At 56.0% G+C, this 20,213-nt stretch overlaps 1 protein-coding gene across 1 annotated transcript in view; it reads left to right on the forward strand.

The window, feature by feature from the left end:
• Positions 1 to 20,213, forward strand: part of KIRREL1 (kirre like nephrin family adhesion molecule 1) — a 102,051-nt gene that overhangs the window by 59,152 nt on the left and 22,686 nt on the right. Inside the window, exons 2-3 of the mRNA XM_075908471.2 lie at positions 15,947 to 16,096; positions 18,523 to 18,672. Of these exons, the coding sequence (XP_075764586.1) occupies positions 15,947 to 16,096; positions 18,523 to 18,672 (300 nt within the window). The remainder of the gene's footprint in view (positions 1 to 15,946; positions 16,097 to 18,522; positions 18,673 to 20,213) is intronic.

The following is a 20,213-nucleotide window of genomic DNA, read 5'->3' on the forward strand; positions in this document are numbered from 1 at the left end:
AGCCTTCACCGCATCCTCTGGCAAGGAGTTCCACAGGTTGACTGTGTGATGAGTGAAGAAGAACTTCCTTTTGTTTGTTTTAAACCTGCTGCCTATTGATGTCATAGGCTGATGATAAAATACTTTCTATCCACCAGTAACAGAGGAGGAGGTTAAACATGCTACCGTAGTTAGACATTTTGAAATCAACAGGTCTAGATAAGGCGCATTCAAGCGTTTAAAAAGATCTGGCTGAGGATTCTTGGCTCATTGGGACTTCCAGCAACCTGGGAGAAAGTTCATGGGCCAAGATTGAAAAAAGGTCAATGGAATGAGCTGGGTAAATATAGGCCTGACATCGATCCCAGACAAAATAATGGGATTTGATTAATAAAGAATTAAAGGAGGGTAATGTAATTCATGCCAGTCAACGAGGTTTTATGGAAAATGGATCTTGTCAAACTAACGTCATCTTTACCCAACGAGCTTATACGTTTGGGTGACAAAGGTAACAATGGTGATACAACAAACTTCCACTTCTGTGAGGCATTTGACTTGATACTGCGCGATGTTTTGATTAAGGAACTCGACCGGCATAAAATCAGTGTTACACCCCTTAGATGGATTATAAGGGATAGGCTTCAAAATATAAATGCACTTGGGGGATTATCATGGGTGGGATGGGTTTGCAGGGAAGTCTGGTCCTGGCCCCACACTAGGTAACATTTTTTATCAACGAGCTGGAGGAAAACATGAAATCCTAGCTGGTGTGGTTTTGCATCAGTTTGGACAGTGGTCAGTGGTGACTTAGAGTCCATACTGGCCCAATGACTGGTAATAGCGACTGAGCCCGTGAACGGGAATGACTTTGTAGCCCAGAAGCTTTGGCTCAGGGGGAACTTGTACCTGAAAACTGAGGTGCCTACACGGCCAAATGGGATCTGGCGGGTTGCAGAAGAGCCACAATTCAGAGGCGACTGATTCCCAGATGTAGCAGTAAAGGACCTGAGCCCCTGAGGGATTAAGTGACCCGTGTGGCCTGTACGCTGGGTGCTTGCACAGCTGCTCAGGAGGGATTCCAGCGCTGCTCAGCTGAGTGCCCACAGCCAGCTTTGTGTTTCTGATGGTGGTGCACATTCGTACATACACAATTATTCTGCATGTGGATGGGAAGAGATTAGAGGGAACATTGGAAGCAATGCACCAAAGGTTGGTGAAGGACCTGGGAATAGAACCCAGGACTCCTGAGTTTGTGGCATGAGCCTGAGGAACCAGCCTCTATACCTGATCTGGGCCATCCTGCTCCTGGCTGTTCCACACCCTACCGCCTCCTGTGCCTGACGGGGCTTATGCTGATCCCCCCAAGGTGATGAGTCTGTCGTAGGCTGAAAGGATCTCACACGCTCCGAGTGAAATGTGGAGGGCTCCGTGGTTCTTATGGTTTAAGCTGTGCTCTCAACCACCCTGCTGTAATCCGAAGTTGTGGGGCCTGATTCACCTCCTTTACTGGCTGCTGCACCGCACACTCTGCCCCTCATGGGGCCAGAGGCGGTCTAGGACAGTGGTTGTGACACCAGCTCTGGCTGTGGCCCTGATCTGGCCCCTATGCTGCGAGCAGGATGCGTGCCCGCTCAGAAAGGCCCCCAACATGCTCTGTTTTGGAAGAAGTTTTTCCAGAAGATCTCCAGTGTTGTCTTCAAGTCATCCTTGTCAAGTCCCAGTCGAGTCTCAAGTCACTACAGTTCAAGTCTCAAGTCGAGTCTCGAGTCCCTAATGTCACTTTCGAGTCAGTCCCAAGTCGAGTCTCAAGTCTTAATTTTAAAAATGTCAAGTCACGTTTGTACAAGCCATCAATATCGATAAATAACAATAATCGCTATCTGTTTTCATTTATTAACATAAATCGTACTTGCTAACTACTAGTCGTCCAGCAGGAGGCAGGGCTGCGATCGCCGCTGTGGGCTGTTTGGTACTAACAACAGCGGCATTTTCGGACAATTTTTTCACCAAATCGATTTAACAAAATTAGCAAGTCTCAAGTCGAGTCTCAAGTCACAAACAATGAACCCGAGTCGAGTCGAGTCACCTAGGCGACTTAAGTCCGACTCGAGTTCAAGTCGTGAGACTCGAGTCAACAACTCTGAAGATCTCTTCTGGAAAAGCTTCTTCCGAAAGAAGCCTGCAGTCTAGATATAGCCCTAGGCACTGTGCAAAGAAGAATGAATCAAGCCCTGGATGACCCTGTGAGTTTTGGGGGTGCTGCACCTTGTTATCCACTGGATCCTGGTGGTTTTATTTCCCATCCCAGCGTGGCTCGGTAAGGCCCTGCCGTTTGGGTGTGGAGGGCCGTTCCCGGGCCTAGAAGACCCAGATTAGCAGCCTCCTTGCGGCCTCGCCACTAGAGGGGGGTGGAGAATCACATTGTGGTTCCATTTGTGTCTAGCTCGTGCTGCCTGTGGTTGATAGAGCCCGGTGCCTTGGAACAAACCAGCCACACCGCCCCCTGCCGAAAGAGCTCCCCGGAGCTCATCCGGGGGGATTCCTGCGTTCCGCCCAAGCTGTCGCTGAGGCCTCTCTCTTTGCATCTGCCCTTGGTGAGAGGAGGACGCGCCTGTCTCTTGAAATGTCTTTGCTCAGTCGAAGGGCCTGGACAGCAGCTCCGAAAATAGCCCCCAACCTCCTGCCTAAAGTGGGGGGGGATATAGGAACGTGCCACGTCGGATCGCGTCTCCGTTCCGTCAGCTGCCGCAGCTCCCGCCGAACCCTTCTGGCTTTCGGCGTCGCCTGCCTTCTGCCAGCCGGCCGGTTGCCGGTCTAGCGTCAGGCGCTTCCGCTTGTAGCAAAACCAGCCAATGGATCTGCACTGCCCTGGATGGGGCAGTGGGACCAGCTGGTCTGGGGATCAACCATCCCACCTCAAACTTTGGTCCATCTTGTCCTTGAGCCGCTGCTGCCTCTGGGAAAAATAATCAATTTGTTCCCGCCTTGACCCTGGTGAGATCACACGTTGAAGGCGGGAGGGAGGTATGACCTTCCCCCCATCTCAGGGCCTCAGTTTCCCCTTTGATATGGAGATCTTGGACTGTTTGGGGCAGAGGCTGGTGGTTATGCGTCACGCCAGCCCCCGGCACAATGGGGCGCTGTTCCCGCGCTGGCCCCTGCGCGGGTGCGTTTGATTGTCGCTGCTGGCCCGTGCTATGTACATGCACGGCCAAGCTGGCTGGAGAGAGGTGGCCCCTGTTTCCTTCGCGCCGTTTGTTTGCGGCGCCTCGCGGGTGAGTTCCGCAAGGCCGTCGGTGCTTTTCCGCGCCCGGGCTTTTAACTGAATCGGGTCCAGCCGCGGCAGCCGCCCGGTGACTGGGGGAGAGGGGAGCCAGGGGAGGGGGAGCTGTAGCCTGGAAGGGGAGAGGATTGAGCTACTGCCTTGTGGAAGATGCCTGGTCCAGGGTTTCAGAGCTGTGCGACTGCCCGTGGGGGACTGCCCCCAAGAGCTTGCTTTTCAGAGCAGTTGAGGACCGCGACCATCGAGGCAGCGTGCTAGAATGGTTAGAGGGGCGTGGCGCTGAGAACCCTTGCTGGGTTCCATGGCCAGCTGTTGAGAACTCTTGTCTCCTGCTCCCAGCTGGGGCAGGAGCGGGCCACTGGTGGTGTAGGTCAGGACTCCCAGGTTCTATTCCCAGCAAGACACTGTCCTGCTCTGTGCCTCAGTTTCCCCTCCCTCCTGCCTTTCTCTCCGTACACTCTTAACATCTTCCCAGCAGGGACTGTCTCTTCACCAGGTGTCTGTGCATTCCCCGGCGCAACGGGGCCTTGGTTTCTCTTGGGGCTGCCCAGCCTTGCCACCAAGAAAGGGTGAAAATCAGTCGTCATCCCCCCCCGAAGGCGAATAATAATATACGGAGAAAGGACAAGGACTAGCATGAGGAGCAGGAAGTTGGACTCGAGACAGGACCTGGCCCCAGCCCTATGGCTGCCGTGCTAGGGCCCAGCATGTGGGGGCCATGGGGTGGTTCGACCCAGCCTGGTGCCACCTGGCATGGCCGGCGGTGCCTTTCAGAGCAGCCTCAAGGCTGCTGTAATTCACGGCGCCCCATGGCTCTTGCAGAGCAGAGAATGGCCACAGCGCAGTGCACTCTGGCCACCCTGCCCTGATCTGCCCCCAGTGCTGTGGGGGGGAGGGGAAGGGCAGGTCCACACCAGTCAGGGAAGCCCCTGCACACGGGAGGTTCTCAGGGGTCTTGTTCCTCCCATCCTCTCCCTTGTTCCAGAGATTAAAGAGGGATCAGAGAGGAGCCCCCCCCCACACAGTGCAAGGACGAAGGACCCCCCCCCACACACAGTGCGATGACGAAGGACCCTCCCCGCACGCACACACACAGTGCGAGGACAAAGGACCCCCCCCACACACACACAGTGCGAGGACGAAAGACCCCCCCACACAAACAGTGCGAGGACGAAGGACCCCCCACACACAGTGCGAGGACGAAGGACCCCCCCCACACACACACAGTGCGAGGACGAAGGACACCCCCCCCACACACACAGTGCGAGAACGAAAGACCCCCCCCACACACACAGTGCGAGGACGAAGGACCCCCCCCACACACAGTGCGAGGATGAAGGACCCCCACACACACAGTGCGAGGACGAAAGACCCCACACACACACACACGGTGTGAGGACGAAGGACCCTCCCCCCCCACACACACAGTGTGAGGACGAAAGACCCGCCCCACACACACACAGTGCGAGGACGAAGGAACCCCCCCACACACACACAGTGCGAGGACGAAAGACCCCCCCACACACACAGTGCGAGGACGAAAGACCCCTCCCACACACACACAGTGCGAGGACGAAGGAACCCCCCCCACACACACAGTGCAAGGATGAAAGACCCCCCCCCACACACACACAGTGTGAGGACGAAGGACCCCCCCCACACACACACAATGCGAGGACGAAGGACCCCCCCCCACACACACACACAGTGCGAGGATGAAGGACCCCCCCACACACATACACACACAGTGCGAGGACGAAGGCCCCCCCACACACACCTGCCTCAGGTGCAGTGGCCCTCCCCCAGGTCAATGCTGCAATGGTTCAATCCGGTCACCGTTCTCAGAGCAGAACCCTGCCCCATCCAGTGTCCCCCCATTTCTCCCTATGCTCCCCCCCCCCCCGCCCCCCCACTCCATCCTTCCCCATCCATTGTACAAATCTCTCCCTTTCTGCTCTGCCAAGCATGGCCGGGAGAATCCAAATCCTCTTTTCTCTCCCAGAGAATAAAACCACCCCAGGGAGGGGGGGGGGGGCATTTTTTCTCCTTGTGTGTTTTGTTTTATTATTTTATTTTAATATAAATAGAAGTGGAAAAACTCCGGCGGGGGGAGGGAGGGAGGGAGGGTTGGAGGGAAAGGCTTAAATTTAAAAGCATCAGGAAGAGGAAGGGGGGAGTTGGAGGGATAAAATATATAAGGGGGAAAAGTCTAGCGCGGAGAGATTTAGTTCCATCTGAAAGCTGTCGGCGCGAATAAAAAGCTTTTCTTTGAACCCTGAGTTTAATAGCGAGAGGAGAGAGAGGGAGATTGGAGCGCCAGCCCCAGGGTTTAATCAGTCCTTCGTTTGATAAATAGAGGGAGACAGGGCTTGGAGTGTGCACCCCCCGCCCCACTCCAGCCTGCGTGTCTTCGCAGTGCCGCTTACTCACTGCTTTCCCCGCACACTGCGCGCTCGTGTCTCCTTTTCACCTCTCTCCTCTGTCGCGGTCCGGCCGGCCCGCCGGTGGTCGCAGGCAGCCGTGCGCAGCTGGAGAGATGCGTGCACACTGACACACAGACACGCACCCAAACAGAGACACGTGCCGGGAGAGAAAGGCACGCGGGCACGCACAGAAGTGCACCAAAAGGAGAGGCGGTCCACAAGCAGGACACAGAGAATCTCACTCAAACACAGACACACACACACACACACACACACACACACACACAACCTGCGGGACCCACACAAACAGACCGCCTATGTCTCTTTCTCACACACACACACAACCTGCGGGACCCACACAAACAGACCACCCACACCTCTTTCTCACACACACACACACACACACAACCTGTGGGACCCACACAAACAGACCGCCTATGTCTCTTTCTCACACACACACACAACCTGCGGGACCCACACAAACAGACCGCCCATGTCTCTTTCTCACACACACACACAACCTGCGGGACCCACACAAACAGACCACCCACACCTCTTTCTCACACACACACACACACACACACACACACAACCTGTGGGACCCACACAAACAGACTGCCCACGCCCCTTTCTCTCTCTCTCTCTCTCTCTCACACACACACACACACACACACACACACACACACACACACACACAACCTGTGGGACCCACACAAATAGACCGCTCACGCGCCTCTCACACACACACACACAACCTGTGGGACCCACACAAACAGACCACCCACACCTCTTTCACACACACACACACACACACAACCTGCGGGACCCACACAAACAGGCCTGGGCCCACGCCTCGATGCCTGGAAATAGACACACATGGCTGTGCAAATGCACTTGAGTGGACACAAACACACGCTCGTGGAGAAACAGGGAGGGCGGGGCAGATGGAGCACACGGGAAGGGTGTGAGGTTGGGGATTGGAAGAGGAGTGGAAAAGCCTAGCCCAGAAGGGGTGAATAATTTATCACCCGCTGAAGTTGCTGCCCACATGCAGGGCCGAGGTGTGGCCGAACACGGCATGCCTTTTAAGCCGCACGCCTTTTGGAAGACGACAAGTCTCCTTAGCATAATGGCCAGGCCCAACGACAAGAAAAGACTTTCAATGGGGCAAGCGGCCAAACTCGCATCTTCTCTGGGATCCCTCTGCCCCGCTCGTCTGTCTGAAAAGGATCCCTCCTTCCCAGCTGTCCCGCACAGAGGGGTGAAATAACCACCCACTGCCCCAGCACTGCAGCGTATTCTGAAATCTCTGCACCAAGCTCACAATCCTGCGCTGGAGGCAGGCAAGGCCAAGGTGTCTGGGACCAGGGACTTGGCTTGGCTGATCCAAGCTGGAGTGGAGGTTCAGAAAAGGGCAACAAAAATTATTAGGGGTTTGAAACAGGTCCCATATGAAGACAGATTGAAAAGACTGGGACTTTTCAGCTTAGAGAAGAGAAGACTAAAGGTGCATATGAAATAGGTCTGTAACATCATGCCAGGTGTGGAGAAACTGAATAAGGAAAAGTTGTTTACTTGTTCCCATAACAGAAGAACCAAATGAAATTAAGAGGCAGCAGGTTTAAAACAAACAAAAGGAAGTTTTTCTTCATGCAATGCACCGTCTACCTGTGGAACTCCTTGCCAGAGGATGTTGTGAAGGCCAGGACTTTAATGGGGTTCAAAAGAGAACTAGATACATTCATGGAGGTTAGGTCCATCAATGGCTATTGGCCAGGATGGGCAGGGGTGTTGTCCCTTGCCTCTGTTTGTCAGAAGCTGGGTGAGAGGGGAAGGATCATTTCATGATTCCCTGCTCTGTTCGTTCCCTCTGGGGCAATTGGCATTGGCCGCTGTTGGAAGCCAGGGGTAGAGCGCAGGAAGCGTGCTTCAGGGCTACCCCTCACCTGCCTGGTTCCACTCTCCCTTTGCCCCAGCAGGCCCAGAAGACTGGGGGAGCGGGTGGAGAGTGAAAGACAGAGGAGGTGGAAAACCCCTCTTCTCGCTGGTCCAGCTGGGATCCTCCACCGGGCTGGGCTCAGGCGAGCTTGGAAGGTCTCCGCTGCCGGGTCTGCGACGGCTGGGGACAGGCACATGCTCATCCGACCGTAACGCACTGCAGGGAAGTCATGGGAACGTCAGGGGAGCCCAGTGAGTCTGCATTTCATTTGCCTGGGTGATCAAATCACAAAGCTGGTTTGGATCTGGGGGAAGGGGTGAAAGGGTGTCTTGGGGGCATGGTCCAGGTTCTGAATTTGTGATCTTCCCTGCATAACCCGGACAGAGTCACTCAACCCCTCAGCCTTTGCTGCAGAAGGCCCCAGGACCAGGAGTTTGCAACGCCTTCCGATTGTAGCCAGAAACCCGACATGCTGGGGTTATTTTCCCAGCCAGTGTCTCGACGCTCCAGCATCTCAATCCCACCTGACTAGACAGAGCCCCTCGGCTTGGTGGCACCGGAAAATTCCCCCGTGTCGTTTCTGCCCATTGTTCTGAGGAGAGTTTTGTGGGCTGAGACCGTGGCAGGCAGCCAGGACACCTGCGTTGTAGACCCAGATGTGGCAGGCTGCACGAGCTAGTGGTTAGAGCTAGTGCTGGGACTCCGGGATCTAGTCCCAGCTTGCAAAAAGTGAGAGCTAGTGATCAGACTAAGTAAATATCAGTTCGTGCTGTCGTTGACTTGCTCTGTAACTTTAGGGGAGTAGTTTCCCTTTGCCGTGCCTCGATTTCCCCATCTCTGGGGCCAGCTCTCCCCTCCCAAGAAGGATGAAATATTAGGCTATGCCTAGACTATGGGGAAGAGTCGAAAGAGGATGTGGGAATTTGCATATCTTCTTCCGATCTCACTTTGGAAAGCGGAGAATTTTGCTCTGGACTGGCCCCCACAGGGCCTTGAAGCAGGGGGTCTCTCCCCCCCAGCTGTCCCCGTACAGAGTGTCTCTCTCAAGTGCTCCTGATTCAAAGACACCCCCTGCACCTGGCTGGCTGGGAGGCAGGGCCGGGCTCGGAGCAGCCGGCAAGTCGGGGGAGCTAGAAGCTTGGCAGTACACAGGGGAAGTCCCTCCTTGCTCTGGTTTTCTAGCCTGAAGGCTCCTGTCACTGTACCATCAAAAGAGTTCCCCTGATCTGCCTGGGCCGTTCCTTTTCCTCCAGGATCAATACAGCCGCAGGGGTTTCTGTTCTTCTAGCCTGCCCAGCTGAGAGCCCTTCATAACCAACCGGCATCTCCTCGCCCTTCTGCCGCTCGCCCCGGAGCGCGCTGTGGAGATACCCACATGCAGCCCCCCCTGGGCAGCGCTGAGGAGGGCAGTTGAAGGCCACACTGTTTGGGGCAGGGGGGGGCCTTGTACAGCACCGTGCACTGGGAGCTAGAAAGCTCCTGCGGTGCAGACAAGCCAGTAAAAGCTGCCCAGCGTCGGGGGCAATGCAGGGCGCAGTCCAGATCAGCGTGTCGCCTCGGCGTCAGGAAGGAGCGAGACGGAGCGACCACTCTGGGTCTTGCAGGGAGCCCCGGGGCAGCTTTCGTGAGCTTGGGGAGGGGGTGGCCTGTTCCCCGGGGCAGTACTGAGAGGAGCAGAGCATGTCAGCTGAGTCCTCTGGCTGCAGAGACCACCCGGCCAGCTCTGAGCCTCTCCAGGCCCTGAGATCTGTGGGGAGCCCAGCCCTGAGGGGGGAAGCCCAATGCTAACCACTGGGCAAAAGGGCAGCGCTCCGTGGGAACCCCCAGACCCGGTCCCACACAGGGGGCAACCTCATGGCAGGCCCTGGCCATGCCGTGAGATAGCCTGCAGACACAGGAAGAAACCCCCACTGCCGGGTGTGTGCTGCCTGTTCTTTACCCATTTCCGCGTTCTGGCTTTCCTTGGCCGCACGTCCCCGGCGCGCTGGGGAACAAAGGCCCCGCCGTCCCTTGGCCCCGGCATTTTCCCTAAAGCCCAGAGATACGCCTCCACCCGGTGGGCATTTCCCCGAGAGGCCGGGGCTGCCGTTCCACAAGCAGAGCTGGCGCGAGAGACCCGCACCCAGCTTGAAGCGTTTGTGGCAGGGCCATTCTTCTGTAATCCTAGAACTGGAAGGGACCTCAAGAGGTCATCACGGCCAGCCCCCTGCCCTCGCGGCAGGACCAAGCAGCTTCTAGATCATCCCTGACAGGTGTCAAGCCAACCTGCTCTTCAATATCTCCAGAGATGGAGAGTCCACAACCTCCCTCGGCAATTTATTCCAGTGTTTGACCATCCTGACAGTGAGGATGTTTTTCCTAATGTCCAACCTAAACCTCCCTTGCTGCAATTTAAGCCCCTTGCTTCTTGTCCTATCCTCAGAGGCCAAGGAGAACAATTCGTAACACCATTTTAGGTCCTTGAAAACTCTCAGTCTTTTCTTTTCTAGACTAAACAAGCCCAATTCTTTCAGTCTTCCCTCCTGGGTCGTGTTCTCTAGACCTGTTGCTCTTCTCTGGACCTTCCTCAATGTCTCCATATCTCTCCTGCCACGTGGCTCCCAGAACTGGACCCAATACTGATTATGCTGTTGCTACCAATACTGCACACACAATGATTATTTGCTGGCTGGGGAGGAGGTGGCTTTTCGGTGGCATATGGAGTTGGCCGGGCTGGCCTGACCTGTGGTAAGTCTAACCCAGACTCCTCCCGCTGCCCAGGCAGGGATGTGCACACCCTGACAGTGCTGCCAAGAGGTGCTGGGGGCTGCTCTGTGAAGGGCTGTGTGGGAGCGGGGGGGGGGGGTCTCGGATGCTGCCCCCACCCTGCTTCCTCTCTCTCTGATCCCATGCGCCTCCCACCTGTCTCGCCCCCCTTCTCCTCACTCTGATCTCTCTCTCTGCACCTTCCTCTTTGATCTCTCTTCTCCGCAGCCCCCTCCTCGCACTCTGTCTCTGTCCTCGCCTCCCCCTCCTTCCTTCCTTCTTTCCATAATCTCTTTCCTTCCCTCCCCCGCCCCATCCCTTCCTCTCTGCCTCCTCCCACCCTCCAGAAACCAAAGATCAAAGCAGCCCCCTGTGAGCTGTGCTCCGTGAAATCCCATCCCAAAGCCCCAGAGCACCGTCTGGCCTCAGAGCAGCTGGGGCCTGGCCAGCCCCGCAGGGGTGAGGACTCCAGGGAGCCCCGACAGGTCACCCCACTGCCCCCGGGGATGCAGAAGGGGGCCCTTGTCTTACCTCCATCCGACTTACCCCGCTACGGTCTCGTATGAACGCCGCAGCCTCAAAGCGGCATCTGCTCCAGCACGGGCCAGCCTGGCTGGGCTGTCGTTCGGGCTCCCCTGCTGAGCCCCACGGCTGGCAGGGAGACCTCTGCAGGGTGGGGGAGACAGTTGGGAGGTGCTCGCCCCAGCACCAAGCCCTAATTCTTATCATCCAAAGAGCTGACGGCACTTTATGAAGGAGGCCAGTACTATTGTCCAGGTGGGGAAACTGAGGCCCGGGAGGGGAAGCAGTCACCCAGCATTCTCTGGGCTCCAGCCACTAGGCCACGCTTTCTGCCCAGGACTTTCCTCAAGGAAGGGCCGCAGAGTCTCCACTCCCCTGGGCTCACGATGTGGTTACGAGCCGTACGGAAACCCCTGAAAGGCCACGGCCAGGGCCCCATTGTGCTAGGAGCCGGGTGTACCTGCAGGGAGAGGCAGGCCCCTCTCAAAGATCTGGCCACGGAAATGGAGAAGACAAAAAGGGCAGGTGGGGGAAACAGGCTCAGAGCCAAGCCCTGACTTGCCCAAGGACTCTGGGATGAGAAGCAGATTTCATTTGCTGTCAGGTATTGCCTCCCCTTCCTTTCTCAACCCAGCTTTGCCCCGCTAACAAGCCCCCACCATGGGACAGGTTGGGACCATGATCCTTTTGTGCCTCATAGCCCAAGCCCCAGCTGCGTGGCTGCTTGCAGTAGTAGGTTGTTATCCTCTGCAGTAGTAGGTTGTTATCCTCTGTTGTTATCCCAGCCACTAGGAGGGAACACAGGGCACTCAGGGCTCACCTTTATTAGGAAATCAGAGAACACCCTCAAAGGGTCATGGGAGCTAACCAGGCTTAGCAATCAGTGGCGCACAAGTACATCCACACAGGTGCCAGTCCCCGATTGCAGCGCAAACACACCCTTAGTCCCAGACGAGTTTAACCACAGCCACCTGACAACGTTGGATGCCACAGTCTGTCTGCACCCAGCCTGCAGTTTGCAAAGCTGTCCAGAGGACAGAGCTACCCGTTTCCATATTAAGTGAACAGGAGTCGTGGCTCCAGATCCCCTAGGCTGCTTTGATAGCCCCATTTTGCCAGCTTCCCTTTGCATTGCTTACCCGGTCAGAGTCACCTCCTTCTACAGCCCTGCTGAGTGGTCGAAACCAGCCTTCGTTGGTCCTTTCCATGCTCCATTCACAGGAGTGTGGTGAGCAAGACAGGAGAAGTCATTCTCCCGCTCTGCTCTGCGCTGGGTAGGCCTCTGCTGGAGTCTTGTGTGCAGCTCTGGGCACCACATTTCAAGAAAGACGTGGAGAAATTGGAGAGGGTGCAGAGAAGAGCAACACAAATAATTCAAGGTCTAGACATGACCTGGGGGGGAAGACTAAAAGAATTGGGTTTGTTTTGTTTAGAAAAGAGAACATAAGAACGGCCACACTGGGTCAGACCAAAGGTCCATCTAGCCCAGTGTCCTGTCTGCCGACAGTGGCCAATACCAGATGCCCCAGAGCAGGGGTGTCCAAACTTTTTTCAAAGAGGGCCAGATTTGATGAAGTGAACATGCATGAGGGCCGACCATTTTGCAGGACATTCTTTGAACCATTAAAATTAAATGCAAATTAACTATTTTATGCAAAGTTTATTGCAAATGGCATACTTTTCATTTCGTCACATGGATGACAAATCTAAACAGGTGTTAAATCACTCTGCCTTTCATATCTGAAGGCCAGATGAAAAAAAAATCCAGGAAGCTGAAATATGTCAGGAACATTGTAAAGTACATTACATATTATTGGTAATAAAGGTTGTCTGTCAACTTTTAAGTTCAAAAAATATAAACAGGAACATAACACCAAGTATACATGTTGTGTCCAAATATATTTATAACTGATTTAGACCAACTGACATTAACTGAGATTTTACAATGTATTCATCTCAATACATATGGATTCGTAGGGGCCATAAAAGATAGATATTGCCAAATTACCTGGGGGGCCGTATTAAACCGGAACACGGGCCGCAATTGGCCCGCGGGCCGGACTTTGGACATGCTTGCCCCAGAGGGAGGGAACACAACAGATAATCAGCATGTGATTCCTCTCCAGACAAAAAGAGGCTAGGGACACCATTCCTACCTCTCCTGGCTAATAGCCATTGATGGACCTAACCTCCATGAATCTATCTAGCTGTTTTCTGAACCCTGTTAAAGTCCTAGCTTTCACCACATCCTCTGGCGAGGAGTTCCACAGGTTGTCTGTACACTGCATAAAGAAAAACATCCTTTTGTCGTTCTAAAACTGCTACCTATTAATTTCATTTAGTGACCCCTAGTTCTTATACTATGGAATCAAGTAAATAACTTTCCCTTATTCACTTTTTCCACACCAGTCATGATTTTATACACCTCTATCATATCCCCCCTTAGTCTCCTCTTTTCTAAACTGAAATGTCTAAGTCTTTTTAATCTCTCTTCATATGGGATCCGTTCCAAACCCCTCATCATTTTTGTTGCCCTTTTCTGAACCTTTTCCAATGCCAAGATATCTTTTTGGAAACGAGGCGACCATGTCTACGCAGTATTCAAGATGTGGGCATGCCATGGATTTCTACGGAGGCAGTAAACGATTCTCTGTCTTATTCACTATCCCTTTTTAAATGACTCCTAACATTCTGTTTGCTTTTTTGACTGCCGCTGCACACTGAGTGGATGTTTTCAGGGAATTATCCACAGCGACCCCAAGATCTCTCTCGAGTAGCTAAATTCGTCTCTATCATATTGTATGTGTAGTTGGGATTATTGTTTCTAATGTGCATAACTTTACATTGATCAACGTTTAATTTCATTTGCCATTTTGTTGCCCAATCACTTAGTTTGGTGAGATCTTTGTGAAGCTCTTCAGAGTCTACTTTGGTCTAAAGTGTCTTGAGTAGTTTGGTAACCTCTGCAAATGTTGCCACCTCACTGTTTACCCTTTTCTCTTGGTCATTTATAAATAAGTTGAATAGAATTGGTCCCAGTACAGACTCTTGGGGAACCCCGCTAGTTACCTCTCTCCAGGCAGAAAACTGACCATTTATTCTTACCCTTTGTTTCCTGTCTTTTAATGATTTATCAGTCCATGAAAGGACCTTCCCTCTTATCCCATGACAATTTACTTTACTTAAGAGCCTTTGGGGAGGGACCTTGTCAAAGGCTTTCTGGAAATCTAAGTATACTATAGCCACTGGATCCCCTTTGTCCACGTTTGTTGATCCCTCTCAAAAGAACATCTCCTCCCCTCTCCTCCCCCCAGCCTCCCTGTCCCGCTATTGATGCTCTGTAACCCCCCAGGCTCTCTGTGAATTCACTGCCATGTGACCAGCTGCTGTTGTGGAAAGACGCGGCTATTGATCTCCCTGGCGGGGCAGGGGGACGTCAGGAGGTCAGGGAATCCCGTGTCCTGGCTGTGTTTGGGGCTCCACCCAGTGGTTGTGGACTGAGCCAGCTGGGCCCAGCCGGAGAGGAGATGGAAGGGGCTGGGGGGTAGATGGAAAATGCTAGCCCCAGGCAGAGGCTGAGCAAACCACACACTCACACACATGCATAGCATTGCAACCCACATGCACACACACACACAGGCTGTCCACCACACACAGCCTGCTACCCTCGTGCCCACTCCTAGCCACCCTCTTTACACACAGCCTGGAAACACACACACATACAGGCGCACTACACAATATAAACATACACTGAGGTGTAACACAACGTAGCTACACTGTTATACACAGGCTACTTACAATGTCCCAGCTAGATACACACACAGGCTATATACAACAGAATACACCCATAGATACACAATATTTAGGAGAACACACAACCAGATACACACACAGGCTGTACACAACAGAACACATCCAAAGACATACTGCACCTAGGAGAACGCGCAGCTAAATACACACATGCACACTGGCTCCCTTGCAGGCTGCACACAGAACAACACACAACACAGGCACTTGTAATGCACATGGCTGCACATGGCAGACTCGCATTCATGCACATTGTATACAAAACACACATTACACACCACATACTCCCCCTCACTGGTGCCTAATGCCTGTGGCAGAACACACAATCTCCACACGCATTCACACATGCTGCCCGACGCCTTTTCCACAAAGTCCCCACTGAGCCGTGCTGGACACAGCCTACATTGTGGGGCAACAGTCGTACACCATATAACAGCGTCAGTCCCACAGCATGCACACCCCATAACCCTCAGCCCAGGCACAGCCTCACATGGGCTGTGCACAAACCACACACACACAGGGCCAGGTTTCCCCAGTGCTGCACCCAGAGTCCCACGCATGCCTCTCCCAGGGCTGACCTCATTGCTCCAGGGCAGCACTAGGGGGCGCCGTGCTGCAGGGAGTGGGGCTCGGAAAGGGGGTGCTTTCCCCTCCCAGTCAGCGCTGACCCCAGCATGGCCCAAGATGGTGCTGGGCTGCAGGGAGCGGGATGGGGGGCCCATAGGGGGCGCTCTCCCCTTCCCATCAGTGCCAGCCCCAGTGCAGTGCTAGGGGGTGCTGGGCTGCAGGGAGCAGGATGGGGGGCCCATAGAGGGCGCTCTCCCCTTCCCATCGGTGCCAGCCCCAGTGCAGTGCTAGGGGGTGCTGGGCTGCAAGGAGCAGGATGGGGGGCCCATAGGGGGCGCTCTCCCCTTCCCATCGGTGCCAACCCCAGTGCAGTGCTAGGGGGTGCTGGGCTGCAGGGAGCAGGATGGGGGGCCCATAGGGGGCGCTCTCCCCTTCCCATCAGTGCCAGCCCCAGTGCAGTGCTAGGGGGTGCTGGGCTGCAGGGAGCAGGATGGGGGGCCCATAGAGGGCGCTCTCCCCTTCCCATCGGTGCCAACCCCAGTGCAGTGCTAGGGGGCGCTAGGCTGCAGGGAGCAGCAGTGTGTGGGGCTCTGCAGGGGGCCCCCCTCCTCCCGTCGCTGCTGAGAGAAGCGGGTCCGGGGTTCGGGGCTTCGCTAACGCTCCTCCTCTCTCCCTTCCCAGTTGTCCAGACCCGGTTCAGCGAGGAGCCGGAGGACCAGACGGTGGTGGCCGGGCAAAGGCTGGTCCTGTCCTGCGTGGTGCTGAACTACTCCGGGATCGTGCAATGGACCAAAGATGGCCTGGCGCTGGGCATGGGGCAGGGACTGAAAGGTACCGACGCGCCGGCCGGGGCTGGGTTTATGGGTCCCGGAGCCGTTGCTTCCCTGTCACCCTGCACCGCCGGGGCGTAGTCAACAAGGCACAAGTGGTCCATCAGGGAGGACGTGCAGGCTGTGCTTGGGGACTTGAGTGCCGGCTCCCCGGTGTTAATTTCAATGGAATAAATGGACTTGGAGAGTCCTCGGCGTTAATCGGCCCCTGCCGCTGTCCAAGGAACACCGAGGGCCGGCCAGGCGGATTCGGTTGCCAGCCCCTGCGATTCCCAAGCCCGCGGGCATCGGCCAATCAGCTGGTGGCGAAGCTTCCCGGCAGCCCACTCCTTTCCCCTCCGGCATCCCAGTTTCCGTTCCTGCGCTGCGCCTCCGTCGCTTCGCTCGGGCTTTCTGCCGCACGTGCCGTTAGCTGGGACAACGGCGCCCCCTGCTGGATGCGACGGAGGGGGGCGGGCTCTTCTGACACGGGGAAGGCGGGGCGGAATGAATGCGGGATGGACCTCTGTTGGTTTCCGCAGAGTAGCAGCAGGGATTCGTGGGGCCCACTCTCGTGCTGCGCACTGAATCGTCTTCCAGGCTCTAGGGGTTTTATGAGCCCTGGGGGAGCCGCCTCTTCTTCACTGCAGGGCAGATTTGGCCTGTGGAACTGCCTGCCACAAGATAGCATGAGCTCCTAGAGGTTAGCACAGGGGCAGGCAAAAGACGGCCCGTGGGCTGCATTTGACCGGCCAGGTCCCCAAATCCAGCCTAAGGTCCAGCGGGAGCCTCAAGTAATACCCTCCTCCCCAGCACATGGCTCCCGCAGCTGGCCGTTTTGCACGGTGCGCAGGGCCTGCCTGAGGGACCTGCTGGGCTGCTGGCTGGGAGTCACCTAGATACAGGCCTCCTGGCCAGAGCCTGCCTCTGACACCCCAGCCCCTCCCTCCCCCCAACTCTCTGCTTCCCCTCCTGCACCCGTCCCACAGAACCTAAACTCTCTGCACCCCCTCCTCCATGCCCCTCTGAGACCCTGCCCCCCAATCCCCTGCCCCAGGTCACAACCTAAATCCCTGCAGTCCCTCCTACCCCGGGTCACAAGCCCTTCCCAGATCCTGCACCCCCCCTACACCCATCCTCGAGGTCATAATCTTCTCCTGTACCCATACCCCTCCCAGACCTTGCTTCCCCTTCCGGACCCTGCACCCCTCAGACCCTGAACCCCAATTCCCTGCCCTAGATCACGACTCAAACCCCTGCACCCTCTCCTGTGCCCCTGCGCCAAGTTACAACTCCCTCCCACACCCTTCACCCCCTCCTGCACCCAACCTCCCTCCCAGACCCCACCCCCCCTCCTGCACCCCAGTCCCTTACCCCAAGCTCCCTCCTGCACCCAACCTCCCTCCCAGACCCCGCACCTCCAATAACATCAAGGAAGAGTCCGGCCCTGGACCACTTACCAAATTCGTGGTGTGCCCCCCCCCCCCATCAAAAATTACTACCCTCCCCTGGTTAGCAGGATTCAGGGTTTATACAGATAGTAGGACAAACTCTCCATAAACTGCCTGCTATTAGAGAATTAACCTGTCCTCGTTATTCCAGAATTCATAATAGCCCCTCCCTCTTATTAATCGGTAGATCTCAAAGTGCTTTACGAAGGAGCTCGGTGCCTTTATCCCCACTGTGCAGAGAGGGAAACTGAGGCACAGAGCAGGGAAGTGACTTGCCCGGAGTACCCCAGCAGATCAATGGCAGAAGTAGGACACAGATCTTCCCAAGTCCCCAGCCTGAGCATTAACCACTAAGCCACATTGCCTCCCTTCTTCTGAAGCATTCTATCTTCCTGTGTCTTTCAGATGGGATGGGAAAGGACAGTCTTAAGCACTCTTGCTCACTTGAGATCTCAGCACTGGCTGCCCACAGCGTAACACACCCCACAGACCCTCGTCTGCCACATTTCCTGGCCCCGTTCCAACTCTGACAAGGATGCGCTGGCTCCTGTCGTGTTTCAGTTCCTCCCTTGCTGCGCTGTATTGTTGTGTATTGCTGGGAAGCAGCTGCCATGCCCCACCCCAGATGAGGTTGCATTTCACGCCTTGGTGAACGGAGCAGCACTGTGTGGCTGGGAAACAGCTGCCACGCTCCACCCCAGAGATGACTGCATTTCAGCACTGGGGGAGCAATCCCTGGGCAGTGTTGCTGAGAAACCGTTAAACGGCTGCCTCGCTCCACCCCAGAGGTGGCTGCAGCGATGTCTGGTGACATCATAGTTCCCCTCTGTAAAGGGGCTTGGGGTGCCAGAGGATCGCCCCTTCCCTTGTCTCTCGTGCCTCCAACCCAATGCCACGTCCCTTTCGTCTCCACATACCGTGTGTGGGGTGCACTGAGGGGTGCGCCCCTCCCCGCAGCATCCCATCACCTCACTGTCTGTCCCATCTCTCCCTGCAGCCTGGCCGCGCTACCGGATCATCGGCACAGCGGAATCCGGGCAATACAACCTGGAGATCACCGACGCCGAGCTCTCGGATGACGCCTCGTACGAATGCCAGGCCACGGAAGCGGCGCTGCGCTCCCGGCGGGCCAAGCTCACCATCCTGAGTAAGGGGCCACCTGCCGCAGGCCTCCCTCCAGCCCCCTTTCCTCTCCCCCCAACAGGGCTGCACCCAGCTTTGGACTCAGCTCTGTCTCTTGAGGGATTGGGTGCAAAGTTGCTCACCGGTGACTCTGGGCTGGTTCTGCAATGGGTGACCGGCAGTGACTCAGCAGGGGGTGCTCTTGTGCTCGTGCTGGTGTCCCCCAATGAACCCTGCTCCCTGCTGCATAGCGCCCCCTAGTGCCGTGATGCGGCATTGCGGTCAGTGGTGCTCTAGAGCGCCCCCTATGGAGCCCCCTATCCCAGCTGCACAGCGCCCCCTAGTGCCGTGATGCAGCATTGCGGTCAGTGGTGCTGTAGAGCGCCCCCTGTGGAGCCCCCTATCCCAGCTGCACAGCGCCCCCTAGTGCCGTGATGCAGCATTGTGGTCAGTGGTGCTGTAGAGCGCCCCCTGTGGAGCCCCCCTATCCCTGCTGCACAGCGCCCCCTAGTGCCATGATGCGGCATTGCGGTCAGTGGTGCTCTAGAGCGCCCCCTATGGAACCCCCCATCCCTGCTGCACAGCGCCCCCTAGTGCCGTGATGCAGCATTGTGGTCAATGGTGCTGTAGAGCGCCCCCTATGGAGCCCCCCATCCCGGCTGCACAGCGCCCCCTAGTGCCATGATGCGGCATTGCGGTCAGTGGTGCTCTAGAGCGCCCCCTATGGAGTCCCCTATCCTGGCTGCACAGCGCCCCCTAGTGCCGTGATGCAGCATTGCGGTCAGTGGTGCTCTAGAGCGCCCCCTATGGAGCCCCCCTATCCCTGCAGCACAGCGCCCCCTAGTGCCGTGATGCGGCATTGTGGTCAGTGGTGCTCTAGAGTGCCCCCTATGGAGCCCCTCTATCCCTGCAGCACAGCGCCCCCTAGTGCCATGATGCGGCATTGCGGTCAGTGGTGCTCTAGAGCACCCCCTATGGAGCCCCCTATCCCTGCAGCACAGCGCCCCCTAGTGCCGTACTGAGGCACTGAGGTCAGCACTGACCCAGAGAGGATCAGTAGGGTTAGGTACTATCTAACCTTACTCCCTTTCCCTCTGGGGACACCCACTCAGCAGACCTGGCAGGCGCTCCCTTGCGCGAGCGTCTCCCCTTGGGGTGTTTCCCTGCACCCTAACTATGGGAGAAGAGCATGTTTTCCCACCTGCCCCAGACCCATGGCACACAGCCCCTGCCAGGCGGCGCTGGGCTGCCAGCCACCCTGAGCTCTGTAACGAGCCTTTGGAACCAGCTCGCTCGAAAATGAAACACAAACAACTCGGCGCCGCTCCCCCGCCGCCTCCCCCAGCCCTCGCGGGCCCTGGATGTGCAGCTCTCTTTAATGCCTTAATCTATATGCGTGCCGTGGCTGAGTTACGGCAGCTGCGGGTGCTGTAACTTTGATTTCCCTGACTTTGGTGCCTTGTAAAAAGCCGCAACCGAAATGTTGCATGAATGGAATTTGGGGCTGATTTTTTCTCCCCCCCTTCTTCTCTTGCATTGAAATTCGTATTCTCAAGCTGGGAGATA

This window comes from Pelodiscus sinensis, chromosome 22 (assembly GCF_052426305.1).
Source record: "Pelodiscus sinensis isolate ZL-2025 chromosome 22, ASM5242630v1, whole genome shotgun sequence".
Classification (NCBI taxonomy): domain Eukaryota; kingdom Metazoa; phylum Chordata; order Testudines; family Trionychidae; genus Pelodiscus; species Pelodiscus sinensis.